The sequence below is a fragment of the Palaemon carinicauda genome, chromosome 18 (genome assembly GCF_036898095.1).
Source record: "Palaemon carinicauda isolate YSFRI2023 chromosome 18, ASM3689809v2, whole genome shotgun sequence".
Classification (NCBI taxonomy): Eukaryota; Metazoa; Arthropoda; class Malacostraca; order Decapoda; family Palaemonidae; genus Palaemon; species Palaemon carinicauda.
The window spans coordinates 32923961-32942291 of record NC_090742.1 but is presented as its reverse complement, the minus strand read 5'-3'; the positions used below and the strand labels follow the sequence as shown (position 1 = coordinate 32942291).

Here is an 18331-nt window from a genome sequence, read left to right as displayed (position 1 = left end):
TTTTAGCTTCTCAAAGGCCGTTTTCATGTAATAAAGCAGAAAACCATATAAACCAGCATGAACCTTAAACGTCTAAGGTTAAAATTCCTAGTGAATTTTTTCAACATTGGTTAAATTCTAACCTTATTAAAGAAAATTCCAAATTGTTGTACAGTATTTAAGCAGATTGGTTACACTTTCATAAGAGCACTCATAAGCATGTTAATAGGCTCTACAGTATACATAGATTTAGATGTTACGGCAAATCAAATATAAAATTCTTGATAAAGCTCTAAATTGTGTTGAATATATTAGTTACCATGGTTCTCTATTATAAACCAATGACTACCTTAAAATAAAAAGGCATATAAAAACCTTTAACACAAAAATCGCTTTATTCATACATGTACGGACTGTACAGCCAGGAAAAATTGCTTAAAACTAAGTAAAAAATATTTGTATGAACTGTCCAGAGTACAGCAAATGCCCTGTACACAGGAATGCTTCACATGAACTTTCACAAATTTTTTTCTTCTTTTCTAGCATTTTTCAGTTTTTATGGACTTTTATTAGTAAAATATATACGTGTATTCTTGAGGATACTGGTGGATGAAGACGACTGGCTCTCGACAAGTGGGGGTGATCCCGTCAGCGTGGCATATCCTTAGTAGGATGTGCCGTTACAGGTCTGATTATAGTCTCGACGTCCTCCTCCCTCAGTATGGGTTGTGCCGCGTCTGCTGCCGCCCACGTTGGCTCTTCCCGTCGTACCCTTGGCCGCCTGGTAAGGGCCAACATCGCCATAAATAATCAGTCTCGTTGAACACTAATAGTAATCTTGCCCCCCGTTCTGACCCGTGGGTACATTTAATCTAAGAAGCTGGGGCAGCATGCAAATAATTGAGAATATTAATGTTTATTCATGACACCTTTTCTCACAATTAAACATGCAATAATACACCTTAAAACCATTAACCCAAGCAAGAGCCTGATACTTACCATAATATCCACCGTTGCCATAGCCATAGTAATCATTACCGTAGCCCCCATATCCACCATAACCCCCATATCCGCCATATCCATAATCATAACCACCTGCAACAACAGTAAGGACTAAGCTATAACAACCTTTTCTAGTCTCGTACAGCTTCCTTAAGTTAATAGTCCTACTCAGCTTTAATCAGAAAATAAGGTCAAGTGTCTCCGGCACTTTTCTGGCATCTCTATGGCAAACCTTGCACTAAGAAATTGATAATGGTGTAATAACAGAATACGGTAGTGTTTTTATCAAACCACTAAGACTGATTATATGTACGTTAAATTTTGCACCAATAAATACACCACTGACCGTACAAAATTTCGCTTAATGACTTGAACCTATGCCAGATAATGTGCTCATGTAACACTGCCTAAACATTAGGTTGAAGAAAACTGATTAAACCCTTTAATGTTAAATCCTCTAGCTATGAACAAAAATGTCTTACGATATAGTGCAAAAACATTTGAACAAAATTAAACATATGATTGTAATCAACCAACAAATATTGTCTACACAATTACTGAACTGCAAAAGTTAGATCAGATGTCAACTGGAGAACAACTGCAAATACTTGTTACTTGAAACATTTCGTTATTAAAATGAACAACAAAACCTTAAGACGTTTGTATGATCTCAAGTATTTGTAGCAGTAAATTTAACAGTCCTATGTATATATAATATACTGTACTGTACTAGGTTTAGTGCAAGTACGTTTACCCTAGTAAAAATGAAATCTTGCTTTCATCTACATTTCTTAAAAAATTTTTATTCACCTAAAAAAGAAGGTTTAATACTAAAACTGAATATATGAAATGCAGACACTTGACTAATTCAACCATGCTTATTGGTGCACATGAACATTGCAATTGTAACCTAAGAATGAAACCTTTAACCCAATGTCCTGAATAAAGTGAAAACTTGTTAAAACCCTACAAAACCTTGACCTTAACACAATACCTTCATTCAAAACCCAAACTACCTTACTCAAATCCAATCTGTATCCTAGCAGATTCACTACAAGGATTATCTACCACAATAAATACCATGCACTATGCAAATGATAGTTGGTTAACATCTTTCCCGAGAGCCATATACTTTAAAAGCTCTTTACTATTTTACGGTAATTTATAGGAATTGAGTTATTACTGGTGGATATGTTGGCCAATACAGTAAATCATTTTGGCATATGCTTCAAAACTACGATCAACAGTACAGTTCAACAAAACACAGAATGAAGTACTTAACTTTGATGGCTGGTTGATCTACATAACCACATTCCATGGGACCTTTATCATATGAAATTGATACCCTGACCCTATCCAACTAAAACATTCCAAAAATCCCCCCACAACAAAATCAAGGGGGTAGAGGTCAGAATACATCCTAGTTCTAAAACCCATTGGAAAGGCCTGAGGAACAAATAATTTCCATCCTCTTTTGCAAGGGGAAGCATGAATTAAGAATACAATACATGACCTGCTATCTCCCCAGACCATTCCAGCCCCAATCAAACTCTTGCTCACCCAAGGGATTGGAAAATATGTAAGAAAAGAACATTCCAAATCAGTAGAAAACTTCATATTAATTCTTATTTGCATGTGGAAAGTGTTTGCCAAGAAAAACTTGTTATTCAGCTGTAAATAATGTGAGTGGTATGGTGGAACTTCACCATCAAGGATTTACTAATGAACTGAAATTACTCCTTTTAATGCAAGTTTCTGAAGAACTTCCCAGTTAAGGCTTTACAGAAAAAAAAACTTTCTGAATAAGGCATGGATTTGACGAGTTAATACATTACACTAATGAAAAACTATCAATCACCCATAATCTGGAAACTGTCACCTAACCACTCCATTGGCTTCTTACAGCTGTCAAGATTCCACAGCATTTAAAAATGAAAGTTAGTTAATGGACAAAAAGGCCGCACCAAAGGGTCTTCATAAAACATTATCAGAAGGCCCTTTCAGAAGCATTCCCTAAAAATATAATCCCTTTACAACATATTGAAAATTTAGGGAAACTCCCACATGCCTTCAAGATCTAATCTTTGAACTAAATCTTCCATTAAAAAATTAGAACATTGCCAGTATACATCAATACATTATGCTAAAAATACAATCCATAAAATCATATTACACAGGGTCTCCTCCCTATTGATTGTGCTGGTTCAAAATGTGTGATCTCATTGAGACAAGGCAGAGCATAAAAAAAATTAACTGCCAGCCGAAAATTCATAACGTTGCAATTAAGAAAAAAACAGGCAACAGATGCAGGTGGTTATGATTAGGAGCCGTATTTCAATAGAAAAAGAAACAGCACTCGAGTACCTTGCCCAAAAAAAATCATGGCATTGGTAAAAACCCTCCCCACTTAAGAATTTTAAAAAAAGTTACCATGACATTTTGCCCGTACATTAAATTCCCATCCAACCAGCAAACATTTTTGTTAGTTCAGGAACCAAAATCAATGTACTAGGTAAAAGGGTACCCCTTAATATGACAGGTGCCACCCAAAAAGGTCTTAGTAATGTACTGGTAATAACCGTTTGTATTTGCATTCAGTTCTAACTTCCAAACTGACTTCCTACCCCGATGTTTCAACTCTGGAATTTGGCCCCCTACTGAAGAAATCCTTTACACCAAAACCACAATCCTGTCAGTAAGGTTCATGGTTGGGTAGACTTGTCATCACACCATTTGGTCCAGCAGATGATAAAAATTTAATTTAATTTATTTCAAGCAATGAAAGGTTAACAGATTTGACAGTAGTAGTTCTACCATTTATTAATTGCCAACAAGGATTCCTAAATACAGTATTTCCCTTACTTTATCAAAAAAATTTAAGGTAGATTTGAGTATCAGTAGCACAAGCTTTTCCAAGGCAGAGCATTGTATTAATTGCTTTCCAAATCACGCTGATTTCAACATCACCCAATCTTTCTGACCCTGACATGATATTATCTAAGTGCCTACAACAATCTGTACGCCAAACAGTTTGTGAGTACTTAATTTCCTGCAATGATATTGGAATATAAGGCAATACCCATTGAAGCATAAGAAATTAATTACTTTGGGAATGTAAACTTGGCAAGAATGAAGTTATCACACCAAGGTCGTAAAGAGTTTGAACAGTTTCAAACTTACTCAATTTGGACATAGGAAGGTTTACAAAAGAATATTCATATGCATTTCTATATTCTTTCCCATATCTTATACCTAAGACCCTACTGTACTTTGGAAATCACTATTGCTGGGAATAACAACCCACACCTACATTACACCCTTTGCTTTATACAGTTCAACAATTAAACCCAAAATCCTATCCATTTAAATACCTCCAGTCAATTTCCAACGACTGATACTTACACAGCACTGTTCAGTATTCAATTCTTTAAACAACATCCCAGACCTACAAATAAATTACTAGTGATCAACATAAAAAGCTTATAAAAACAGCTCTCCCTAGTAAAATAATTGTATCCTATGTACGAAAGCAATTATTCCCTCCACTTACCATAGGATCCATATCCACTGCTATAGTTTTGACCATATCCTCCATATCCATAGCCACTCTGGTTGCCCCAACCTCTGCCTCTTCCTCTGATACCGCCTGGAGCTCCTCGGGCTCCACGCATACCTCCTCTCATGCCTCCACGCATCATCCCCATGGCGTCAGGTTTGGGCGTGGCTTTCTTGACATCTACTTCGACTCCATTAATGCTCTGCTTGGGCGTTTTTAATAATTCTGTGACGACGGCTTCTTGTTCGAATGTAATAAAGCAGAAACCCTTTCGCTGATTCTTTTGCTTATCAAAGGGCATTTCTACTTCAATAATGGTGCCGTATCTCCCAAAGAAGTTCTTGATGTCATCGTCAGTCAGTTCTGGTTTAAGGCCACCAACGAAGATCTTCCCGTGTCTCGCCTTGGCTTTCTTTGGATCCACCTTCTTGCCATTGATAACATGATCTCCCGCGTTGATAACCTAAAAAGTTAAGAATTGAATCACCAATGAAAATCCAGCACGTCTAGGTGAAACAATCTATGAATATAGAACAAAACCTTACAAATTAGGAGATTTAAATCTCCATACCTGACTTAAAAATGCAATCTGAATATGTAATACACTTCACGAGCAATAAATTGATAAACATACCTTGTCTATAGCTTCAGGTGTGCTGAATACTATAAAAGCAAATCCTCTGGATCTCCCAGTGTTTGGATCAGTCTTGACATTTATACTGTCAATTTCACCATATTTACTGAAGTGCTCTCGCAATTTGGCTGCAAGTATTTAAAACAGTTTTAAACAAGGGGTAATCAAACCTTAAAAGATTAAGTATAACTTATACAAGCCTATTGTTTCCCTATTATCTAAAATTGCAGTTTTGAGTAGGGAAAATACAAGTTGAGAACCAATTCTTAAGAAAATTAATCATATAAATTGTAAGTGAAATTATACACAAAATTATTAGGTTTCCTTATGGGTAAACACTAGCCATGAGAATTCTAAGTTAAAAATCATGCCGCAGATTGTCATGATACTGTATATGAAATAAAAAAAAAACTAGCATACCCTGAAAATGAGATCAAAAGTGCTAATGTCAAAGTATTCACTGAATTACAAAATAGTTAGTGAAGGCAAGGGGCTTGACCTTCATAGGTGTTGCCAAAGCTTTAAATATTCTGTCTACTGTATTACATGTACTTGATCTAATTTGAATACTATGGAGGCAACTCAATATTCTTAAGCAAGTTTTTACAAGTTTTGATAAACCTTGTACATTACCACTAGCATCTTTGCTACATTACAGAAGCTTCACAGCAAGCCTAAAAGAATTTCAGTATACAAAGAAACCACTATATAACCAGTGTCAAAAAAATAAAACACCACTTCATAATCATGTCATCTGCTTAACTTTTACACTACCTAGAATTATTCAATCAGATACCATATACGGTTTCCACATTTATAGGCTATTAAAAAGAACCATATCTTAAACCAATCCACACTATCTGTGGAAACCCAAATATTAACACAATAGGAAGGACTTTAAAGTTTACCGTATCAATTGACAACAGATGGTATTAGTTAGCTGTAAGCCTGAACATTGTTTTTACTCAAAATTAAAGCAACTTGGTAATATTTGCAATCGATAGGTAAGGAAACTTCTCAACATAGGTACCATCAATGTGATATTAAGGCTCTATAAAAAGCTAATTTTTTTCTTGTACCCAGAGTAAAAAAAATTACATGTAATTCTCTCCTTACTCAATGTGATTGGAAAATGAACAGTTGGAGGTAGAGCCAAACAACGGTGTACTTTCAGTTACTCCAACTTGAAGAAAAAAAAAATTGCACTATTTCCATCCCAATTCAATCCTATTTTGAGACAAAAATTGAGACCAGTTGTCCTTTCAGGAGAAATTTCAAGTTTTGTCGAGATGATAGATGTAAATGCTGCTCAACAATCTTTTGTTGAGGGTAGATGGTGGCAATTATGGCTTTAAGAGCTCTTCTGAACATTCAATGAAATACAGTATGTCCTGTTGAAAAGCATGCTTGACATAACATTTGAACAAATTGTGAACTGAACATAATGTTAAATAAGACACGGGAATATCCAACAACATATTTCCCAGTTACCAAGGAATGGCTCAAACGGAAATTTATCATGAGACCCATAGGTCTTAATTCTGCATGACTTCAAACTTCGATAAACCTGAAAAGGCTTCATGCACTGAATTAAATATTTGCTAAACTACTTTGCCTATAACCATTTATCTTATTTATTAGTTTTGAAATAAAGGCAGATATGTAAGAGTTGAATAGCAGGTTTTTGACAGGCCCAGAAGAGGACTCGAGTAAAGGGGGTACCAAAGTTTAGTGAGCAACCCTTCCCTTTTTTCCAAAAAGTGGATGGTGGCATTCAGCCAGTTTATTAAACAAAAAATTAAAATTTATTACACTTCATCTAAATTTTAACCTATCTTTGTGTAAATCAACAAGGAACCCAAAAAGGATGAAACCACTCTCGATATGACATTGAGAAAAAAAAAACCCAACTTTGATTAAAACAATTTTCTTAAACATGCCATAAAATACAACCCTAGGGCAAGGACTTAAAAGCCTGCCTTTATGTAATTCATGACGCCATTGGATTTACGAATTTGGGCTAAACACAACTCCCTGTTGGAGCATGTGTGGCCATTCAAGTGCTCTGTGAATATAGGGTTGAAACCTATTATATATTAAACTCAAACTGGGTAAGGGAAAAAGGACGCTAAAGACCAAGGGCCAAAGTTATAAATCAAATGGGAATAAAATTGGCGTCACGGTATTTGTTTCCAAGGGGTTTGGTTCATGCATTACTTCCCAGCTTTTTTCTTCTTCACTGGGGTATTTTTCACCATTGGGGTCTATGGCCATATAGCATTCTGCTTTTCTTTTTAGGGTTGTAGCTACTTTCTTCTTCACTGGGTTTTTCTTCCACCATTGGGGTCTATGGCCATATAGCATTCTGCTTTTCTAATTAGGGTTGTAGCTTAGCTACTAGTAGTGATACAGTCTTTAAAAGATGTTTAAACAAACCCACAGCTGATTTCCCCAGGCCAATCCTATATTAATGTTTTCATGTCTTTTAGTAATGCAATTCTCCAAATTTATAATGAACTGTTAATCTTGTATTGTTTTTATGTCATTTGGTAATGCAATTCTCCACATTTATATTGGACTCTTAATCCGGTTATGTCTTTAGGTAAATTAATGCTCCAATTTCATAATGTACTGTTAAATCATGTATTAATGTTCTCAAGTCTTTGGGAAAGCAGTTCTCCAAATTTATAATGTACTGTTAATGCTGTATTAATGTTTTCATGTCTTTTAGTAAAGCATTTCTCCAAAATTTATAATGAACTGTTAATCCTGTATTACTATTTTAATGACTTTTAGTAAGGCAATCCTCCAAATAAATGTCCTGTTAAAAATGTATTAATGTTTTCATGTCATTTGGTAAGGCAATTCTCCAAATTTATAATGTACTGTTAATCCTGTATTAATGTTTTCATAACATTTGGTAAGGCAATTCTCCAACATTATAATGTACTATTAATCCCGTTTTAACATTTGGTAAAGCAATTCTCCAAATACTGTTAATCCTGTATTGTTTTCATGTCTTTTGGTAGAGCAATTCTCCAAATTTATAAATATACTGTTAATCCTGTGTTAATGTTTTCATGTATTTGGTTAAGCAATTCACCAAATTTATAATGCACTGTTAATCCTGTATTAATGTTTTCATGTCATTTGGTAAAGCAATTCTCCAAATTTATTAGTTGGTCTTGCATTAATGTTTTCATGTCATTTGGTAAAGCAATTCACCAAATTTAAGATGTACTGTTAATCGTGTATTAATGTTTTCATGTCATTTGATAAAGCAATTCTCCAAATTTATGATATACTGTTAATCCTGTATTAATGTTTTTGTCATTTGGTAAAGCAATTCTCCAAATTTATTATGTACTGTTAATCTTGTATTAATGTTTTTATGTCATTTGGCAAAGCTATTTGGTAAAGCAATTCTCCAATTTTATGTACTGTTAATCCTGTATTGATGTTTTCATGTCATTTGGTAGTAATTCTCCACATTTATTATGTACTGTTAATTTTGTATTAATGTTTGTTTTCATGTCATTTGGTAAAGCAATTCTACAAATTTGTTGTACTGTTAATCCTGTTTTAATGTTTTCACGTCATTTGGTTGAGCAATTCTCCAAAATTATGATGTACTGTTAATCCTATATTATGTTTTTGTCATTTGGTAAAGCAATTCTCCAAATTTATTATGTACTGTTAATCTTGTATTAATGTTTTTATGTCATTTGGTAAAGCAATTCTCCAATTTTATGTACTGTTAATACTGTACTGATGTTTTCATGTCATTTGGTAAGGCAATTTCTCCATATTTATAATGTACTGTACACTTTAAACAAGTTAGCTGCATGTATTTGTTGCAGTAGAATGCAGACTTGCTTAGCATTTTTTTTTGTATAATATTAAGGCTAGAGAAAATATTTGTATCCCACAAGTAACATGTCATATACTATCAATTTCTAAATGCTTAGTTTATATATTCTAGTATTGTTGCTGTTCTTGTATTCTTGTTAATTCCCTTGTTCATTACTTCTTGCAATTCAATTAATCCATTTCCTTGTATTCCCTCCTCAACGAGCTATTTTCACCTATTGAAGCCCTTAGGCTTATAGCAACTTGCTTGTTCAACTAGGGTTGTAGTTTAGCCAAGCATTATGTACATATTGACAAAATTTAGAATTTTGACATTATATGGGATCTCTCAAAAACTTGCTCAAGATATAACATCACGTAATGGGGGCAAGAGAGGTCCTTCAATACATTCATACATGTTGGTTATAAGAATATTACACACATTTAAGAGGTAAAAAAAAAAAAAAAAAAAATAGGCATTACATGACAATTGTTTTTGTGGTTTTGTTAGTAAATAAATGAAGTTTACTTGGGGATTCTGTTTGACATTGGGATAATAGTGGTTGTACAATTTCCAATTCAAGCCTAACCTCTAATTGCACAATACAGAAACTATTTTTTTGGCTCAACCTATGAAGAAAACCCCTTTTGACGGATATAAAAAAACTTTTAGCAACAAAACCTATTCTTGCTTTGTTAAAAATATCTACATTCTACATATTTCGGGTGAGCAACATGTTCAGGCCTATGTCCAAGGTGACCGAAAGGCTCCAGTCCACCCACAGAGCTAGCCTACTTACAAAATACGGCAAATATATGTAGGATTTACTAACTCACCTTCATTTGTTTCCCAACTAAGGCCACCAACAAACAGTTTCCTGAAATAGAAAACTGCATTAGATACGAGTCTATAAATTGGATAAATATGGGTTTCTTATTAATTCCTTAATTTTTACAAGTACTGTACCTTAAGTTGACACTGCGCCTAAGAATGGCAGAGGGAGTTAAACTGCACAAATCTAACCCACTTCGGCACGTCAATAAAGTTGGTTAAAGCAACTTCCATTTTCTGCTATGCTATTTATTTTATTCTGAAAATGGTCTGGGCAAAACATAAAAGGAAAGAAGTGTATTGCATAGAATGGCTGGATTGTTTATGCAGTATTCTAAAGTCTCGGAACCATTACGATAAACAGCTAGAACCAGTCAAGTAGTAGTAGTAGGCTAGTAGATGACCTTGGAAAATAAACCACTAAGACAACACTGATAAATACCCTGGTGTGGATGCGGTGCGCTACAAGGGGGCAACATTCTTCCCGAAGTAGCTGCCACCTGGGAGGAGAAGTAAGAGGCGCAGTTAGTGGCAGAAGCAATCTCGCCAAATTCAAACTTCTCTCTATGCAACCTGCGGCATTTCTTTTACTTTACCTTTACATCATTACTTAACCAGTTTTCTCTAAAACTGCAACATTAAGTGCCCTTGGAAGGGCATCTCAAGAGGCATCTCTTACATCATGCAGCAACTTGACTTACAATGAGCTGGGTTATTCTCAATCTGAAGCTTTTCCTTTACTTTACAACTGAAGATCCTCAAAGTTTCTTACAAAATTTCTCTTGAAGCAAAATAATCTAAATCCACAATAAGGCATCCCACACGCAAATAATAATACTTCTCTGTACCAGCCATTCCAACCACCGTGTGATTTTCACCAAAGAAAATTATCGTAAACCAACAACTAAAGTACGAATCAAAGTGCAGGAGATAAAATCCACATGACTTAAAAAGAGTGACCTGGAAATCAAGATTCTTAACATTAAAGAGACAGGATAACAAAATGCTCTCAACCCACATTAGCCCTACGCATTTTAAATTCTAATTGCAACATCAAGATGCTGGCTGTCATTCAGTTGTTATTCATCTCAGCAGTCAGTTGACATTAGTCATTACTTTAACATTCATGGAGCATAATTATGAAGATTCACATTTCCAGACATGATTTGATCAAATTTAATTTTTCTAGCAAAATCAATCACGTTTGGTCATTCCCTTGCCCCAGGCCGTTAGGCTTGACCAAGATACAAACTATATATAGTATAAGGTCCTTGAGACCGTAGAAAACAGCCATACTACTTTTAGTTACATGAACAAAAAATTTGCGTAGGAGCAAGATGAGAAGTTCGACAACATTTGGTTCAAAAAAATTTATTTATTTCATGATGCTTGAGTCTGTAAACCCCCTTGGCTTAGCAATGACCCTCAAACCAATTTGAAGAGCAACCAATAAGAAAAAACAAAATTATGTAACTGGTAGCCAGGGTGTTTGAAAAACTTTAGCATTAAGATTAAGAACTAAATAAAAACAAAGATAAGACCCCCAAAAATTGTCATAAAAAGTTCGAGACGGCGGCGCCGGTAGCGGCCATACTGCCGTGGGCTAACTACCACGGCGCCATCTTTGACTACAAGAACACAAATGAGCGGAAGTCATGCGCCGGTACAGTATTCGAATTATCCATAAAATTACGGATGCTAAAAAGATTGTCAAGAAAATTCAAACGCAATGTAGCACTTCTGGTTCAAATGAAAACGATTTAGATGCAAAACACCGTCGGATGACGTCGATAATCTACGATAAAGAAAAGCGTCGGGGGATGCCTTTTGCGGTCGGGCCGAGCCAGACTGACCCGGATAAAATGAAACTTATAATGACGCTTTACACAACTTAAGACCTTTAAAATAAGAACATGATATGTAAAGATATCAAAAATATTCATATGGAATTAGCAGACACACTTGACATAAGCTTACCTGTCGTCGTCTCTACCAGGGGCATCGGCCGACCCACTGTCCCTAGTAGCGTCGTCTATCGGCATAGAGCCGTTATCACCATTTTCCATGGCATTGTTCTGGAAATCACCACCAGTACAATCCTCAGTAAAATCTTGTTGCTCCATAGACTGGTCAGCCATGTTGTTTTGGTTTTTGTTAAATGAAACTTAATACTAACTGTATACGTCCGTCACGTATGAAGTCTGAGCGGCTAAGAGTAGGAGCAGCGGCCCCGTGGCAAGCGATCTCCTTCTGTAGACTCGTTTTTCAAGAATAGACTCGCAAAATAACAAAGACAATGCTACTCAGGAACTATTCTACGAGCCTAAATCCCTTGCGCATGCGTACAAAAGGACGCTATTTCTTACGGAATTTGTTGATGTCCAGGAATCTATCGATTTGTTAAAAGTTTTACGGAGAAAAAAATAATTAATTGTAGACCCACTCAAAAAAATGTTACACTGAGACGCTTACCTATTTTTAGCCTTTGCTCGATTTATCAGGCAGTTGTTATATTTTCATAGCATTCTTCTATAATGCTTTACGATACCATAGTAAAATTTATTCAGACTTTTTGTATGTTACCAGTATCCCATCAATACAAGATTCTAAATTTTTGTGGAGTAATGGTGATAAAATAATCATTACGCATTAGTGATTCATCCAGGGTTTCCGTTTCACTCCCCACAATATGAAGTACGCCGCCTGTTAATTACTCGCACGTGAGATTAAGACTTCATCTGTGCTTGATTTCTCACAGAAATTATTTATCACCATTCTTTATTTCATGGGTAGGATCATATCTCCTGCTCTCTCGAAATCATAACCTTTATGTAAGAGGACCATTCGCCCTTAAAATCGAACAACAAATCTTGTTCGTTACGTAACTATTCCTAGGGAGGTTCATTCTTAATTTGGCGTCCACGTGTTCACGTTCATACAAATATCCATTAACATATAATGCCGCTTAGTTGAACTTTCTCGGAATCTTTTAAGTTCTTTTTATCACATTTGTGCTTATGCAAGGAAAATATTTGAGGAATGGCGATTAGCGTCGTAACTGAAGTACCCGTGAAAGTCAGTGACCTATCTTGTCTAACTGAGCCACTGGTATCCTGTTTTGTTTAGAAATTAGATCAGGCAAGGTTCATTTTACAACGAAACAAATTAAAATACATGTTACATTCAATGGTGATAGAAAAGAGAATTTAGTCACATCGGGAGATATGAATAATAAAGTACATGAGAACTAGCATCGTAGGCTAACAAAAGAAAAAAAAAGTCGTAGTACTTTTGCCAAAACTAACAGGCATACAGCATATACCATTGCTCTGTCGAGGTATTAAGTTTGCAACAATATCAAAGGCAGTCTAACATAGGAGGACTTTCAGATGAAAATGGATGCATAATATGACAATGCGTTTTAACTTAAATTGTTGACTGCCATTATCGGGAACCCAAATTAGGTTTGAATATAACCTTTAAAGTACCAAATACCCCTAGGAGACATTGTTTCGTTTCCTCAACCATTATATACTTTTTAAACCAATCATTGATAAGCACGTTTGACTGCCAGTTCCATCGGCCGCCGCTGGAAATAGATCTCGGTAGGCTATTCATCTAAATATCAAACTACCGATTTTCTTTTACTTTTGTTCTGCAAGAAAAAAGTGGAAATTGCATAAGAAACTTAGTTCATATAACATATTCTTCTTTCATGTAACTGACGCCGAAAACCCATATTGTTTTTATACTAATTTTATATCAACACATGAACGCATATATATTCATGTGTCATGGTAGAGAGTAAGTGCCACACACACAAACACACACACACACACACACACACACACATATATATATATATATATATATATATATATATATATATATATATATATATATATATATATATAGTATACTGTATATATACTTAGGAGAGAGAGAGAGAGAGAGAGAGAGAGAGAGAGAGAGAGAGAGAGAGAGAGAGAGAGAGAGAGAGAGAGAGAGATTTTCCTCTTATAAGTAGTATTGTTTTGGTGTAGGCTACCTTAATCATAATCAAATTCAATTATTTCTTTAACTCGAGAGGTTTTCGTTTACTCCGTCTTAATAATAAAAATAGTGGTAGTAGTAGTAGCAGTCATGGTAACAATAATGATAATAATCACAACTATGATACATTTGTTTTTGTAATGCTTATTATTGGCCTTATTTATATTATTATTATTAGTATTATTATTATTATTATTATTATTATTATTACTATTATTACAAGCTAAGCTATAACCCTAGTTGGAAAAGCAAGATGCTATAAGATCAAGGGCTCCAACAGGGAAAAATAGCCCATTGAGGAAGTTAAATAGAAAAAAACTACAATAGAAGTCATAAACAATCAAAATAAAATATACTAAAAACAGTAACATTATAATAGATCTTTCATATATAACTATAAACACTAAAAAAAAAAAAAAACAGGAGGAAAAGAAAAATAACATAGAACAGCGTTCCTGAGTATACCCTAAGCAAGAAAACTCGATTAGTCCAAGACAGAGTGAGGCCATGTAGTCTAGGCGTCACATAAAGGGCGACTGTGGTTGTATGGCACAGAAAATGATTTTATGTTGTCCAGGGATGATTTCTAGCTTGGGTACGCATTTCTAATGGGGGGAGATTTTCTCGGACCCAATCGGAAAACTGTCTATATCTCGAGAACGGATGCTTCTAGAGGAAAAACTATAAGGGACTGAATCAATTCAAAACACTTTTCTATACCAGAAGGACACAGTTTTGTCCAGTTTGTTTGCAGATTGTGCTAATATAAGGACATAGTACATAATTAAGTGGTTGAATTGCCCAATTAAATGTTAATTCTATCAAAACAAAAGCTTTACTTACTTCATTATATCTTGAGTTAACTAATGTTTAGTCAGCTGAACATAAGTGTTATAATATCTAATAAATATAAAGTGAAATCGAATGATAAATAAGTAACTATCCAATAAAAGGGTATATTCAGTCATCCGTAATCTGAACGAATATGTCTATCAGACTGTATATGCATGTTGATTATACAGTGCCACATTGTGCAGACCCTGTGACCCTTTTTGGGCACTCCTTAGTTGGAATTACATAATGGTTGGTCCATGGTGCATGTGAAGTTATATATACCAACTACGAAATGGTGGAACTTGAATACATAATCAATCAATCATGCTGTAAACTAAAAATTCCTTCCAAACTTATTTTAGGGGGAAACATCTAGCTGTCTCGTCTTTCGCTGCCTTTGTATATAGAGAGTGCATACTAGTTTTATATGTTATTATTTGTGCAATTGCTCGAATTTACACAAACACAAGATCTTGGGAATGGTACCGAGTTCATTCTGGATTCACATGAGTTTGGTCTGTAACAGATCTTGCAATTACATGAGTTAGGAAAATCCTCAGGTATTGGCTCTATAATAATTGTCCTTGTTCTTCATATCCGTAATGACACGGATCATGAGTGACCACATCATCCTTTAATAAATTGTACCATCTGTTTGCTTGCACATACGCCCTTTGATGTGTAGTTTTAGAATAAAAGTGGGTGGGAGCTTCATAAAATTCGGATTCTTCATGCGGTGGTACCTGAAGAGGCGCAGATAATTCATTCACTTGAAATCTTTTGACAACATTTGTCAAGTACTCTTCAGCACTTTCTAGCATTATTTCTGATAGGTTTCCTCTTCCAAGGTCTTTCGGAAGATATATACAATCGTATCCTCCCATCAGAGCTACATGGTTTGTCCCAACCTCAAATTGTCGTGTCACAACCACCGAGTGTACGATTAGCCAGTAATGTTTCAATATCTTGATTCTCTAATATTTCACATATATCATGAGGATATGTAGAAATCAACCACAATGACATTTAATACCGAATTCTATCTTGATAGGTCAGTTGGTAGAGTCCTCGCAGGCATAGTTTTGGCTGAATAGGCAGGAATTCGAATCTCTGTCTAGCCAGAAGCTATTTACCATAAATGAATTCCAGTGGATATATATTCCCAAGATAGAATTCCGTATTAAATGCCATTGTGGATGATATTTACATTGGTTAAAATCACGTGAGTTAGTGATATATATTCACCATGGGGTTATGAGCACATATCCAGAAAGAGTCCAAAGATTCTTCAGACCGTTTGAATAGAAAACACTGTGACATAAGTAAATATCACACAAATACATGAGTGTCAGATGAGGCAATTAGAAGAGTATAGACCAGTGGTTCCCAACCTGGGGGACGTGCGGCAATTTGTTGTTAGCCATTCAATTGTGATATGATCATATCATTTCTCACTGACATGATATTCAAAGGGAAAATTGGAATATCATGCCCATTTCTGAGGCAGGCGAGTGGGCATGAGGGCTGGGCGGGGCATGAAGGGGGAAATCTGGATGGTTGAACTGGGTGCAGGGGGGAAATGACAGGAAAAAGGTTGGGAACCACTGGTATAGACACTTGTAGATTTCAAAGCTTGATTAATGTAAACTAACACTCTTTCATCTGCTTCTTCGACAGTAGATCTCAACTTTGGTACCTTTGCCACGTGTTCCTTTTGCACTATAAGTGCTTATTCCCCAATTATACCACTTAGAAACATAGTTACTCTTGTTAATCTTCCTTGATGATGTAGAGAAATTGTTTGAAAGAATTTCTGGAGTTGATTCTTAACATGGATTGAAGACCAAAACGCATTCTTGTCTTTTGGTTAGGCTGTCTAAACTGCTTGATATTGTTATGTGAATAGGATCTTTTTCTAACTTTTATACAGATATTATTATTATTATTATTATTATTATTATTATCATTATTATTATTATTATTATTATTATTATTATTATTATTATTATTATTATTATTATTATTATTATTATTATTATTAGCTGAGCTACAACCCTAGTTGAAAAAGCAAGATTCTATAAGACTACATCACTTATTTTTGCTACGTTTGACAGGGATATAATTCTAATCAATATAATTTCAGCTAACTCTCCAAAGGCTTTCATAGAACTTGCAGCGCCAGTATTATGCACATTGAGCATGGATACAATTACTGTGAAAGTTGTGGATGGAAGACCACAATATGGAGTATTTCCCAAATTCTTTTCTTTATCATGAAGTAATTCAGATATTTTAGTCTCATGTAGTTCTCCATCTTTAAATAAGAAGGATGTACCTATACTTGTTAATTCATATTCTAGGAGTCTATCAATAGAGTAACCTCACTCTCTACCTATCTCTATTATCCTCTGACCATTAGATGCCTATTATTATTATTATTATTATTATTATTATTATTATTATTATTATTATTATTATTATTATTACTTGCTCAGCTAAAACCCTAGTTGGAAAAACAGGATGCTATACGCCTGAGGGCTCCAGCAGGGAAAATAAAGCAATGAGGAAAGAAAATATGAAAACTACGAGTGAAGTAAACAATAATTAAAACAAAATACTTCAAGAACAGTGACACCAAAATGAATATCTCATATATAAACTTTAAGAAAACAAGAGGATGAAAAATAAGATAAAATAGTGTGGCTGAGTATACCCTCACTTAAAAAACCCATTTCTTCGACAAAGGACGAAGTAGTTGCTGGGCCTTTTTATTTGAAAACTTGTTCATGAAATTTATTGTATTTCTTACGTCATTCAGTGATGAATTTTGTATTAAGATCTGCCTTTGCCTCTGACAAGTGCTTTTCAGTTGCAAAGTTTAATACTTAATCCTTAATCCTGGACTATTAGAACAAATAGATTATACATATGAAGAGATAAAGTCAACCATATTTGTACATCAAATCCCAAACCAAAAGTTTTGAGTCACTTGCTGATATTTCTCACAAATGTTCTTATTCAGCAATATTCCTTGATATAGCGGCTCAATTTTTACTTCCCTATTTTCAGAAGCTCTTTAATTATATATTTCAATAAATGTGTTTCATCCAAACAATAAGAGCGGAGCCACGTTGTTATTATTAACACCGACACCATCTAGAAAAATGCCTTTCATATAATACTATTTATCACGTATATTTTATTACATCCCACTTATCTATAATGTTTTTTTTTTCTTTTCGGGTTTACACATAGAAAAGAATGTTTCCACTTTCCAGCCGTAGTGTATGTTCATTGAATTTGCATTTTATTTTTTTCTTTCACATAAAAATGTTTCACCAAAAATAAAAAATGTTATCTGGCCGTTTAGGGAGCTGCTCCTGCACGTCTGTTCTCCGCCGCCACATCAGATACACGTAATTACGATTAATGATGAATCAGCCAAAAAACATATCTTACAGTATAAGAACATTATTGTTGACGTATATCATAAAAATAGAAATAGAGTCGGCATTGTCTTTGTTGAGGCCGGTATTACATAATACCATTCTTGATGTTTTACAATGGTCACAGCTTATAGCATAACAAAGAC

At 34.8% G+C, this 18331-nt stretch overlaps 1 protein-coding gene across 5 annotated transcripts; it reads right to left on the bottom strand.

The window, feature by feature from the left end:
- Positions 1–355: 355 nt before the first annotated feature.
- On the bottom strand, positions 356–12087 carry LOC137657755 (RNA-binding protein squid-like). Of its 5 annotated transcripts, none has more exons than XM_068392231.1 (6): positions 11830–12087; positions 9858–9898; positions 5172–5299; positions 4532–5000; positions 979–1074; positions 356–859 (listed from the first exon to the last, which is right to left on the bottom strand). In XM_068392231.1, exons 1-6 carry the CDS (start codon positions 11988–11990, stop codon positions 852–854), a joined length of 903 nt encoding a protein of 300 aa, XP_068248332.1. In that variant the 5' UTR covers positions 11991–12087; the 3' UTR covers positions 356–851. The 5 variants fall into 5 exon arrangements, with proteins under 5 accessions (XP_068248332.1, XP_068248331.1, XP_068248330.1 ...); XM_068392230.1 differs by having other exon boundaries at positions 356–760; XM_068392229.1 differs by having other exon boundaries at positions 356–773; positions 981–1074.
- Positions 12088–18331: the final 6244 nt, after the last annotated feature.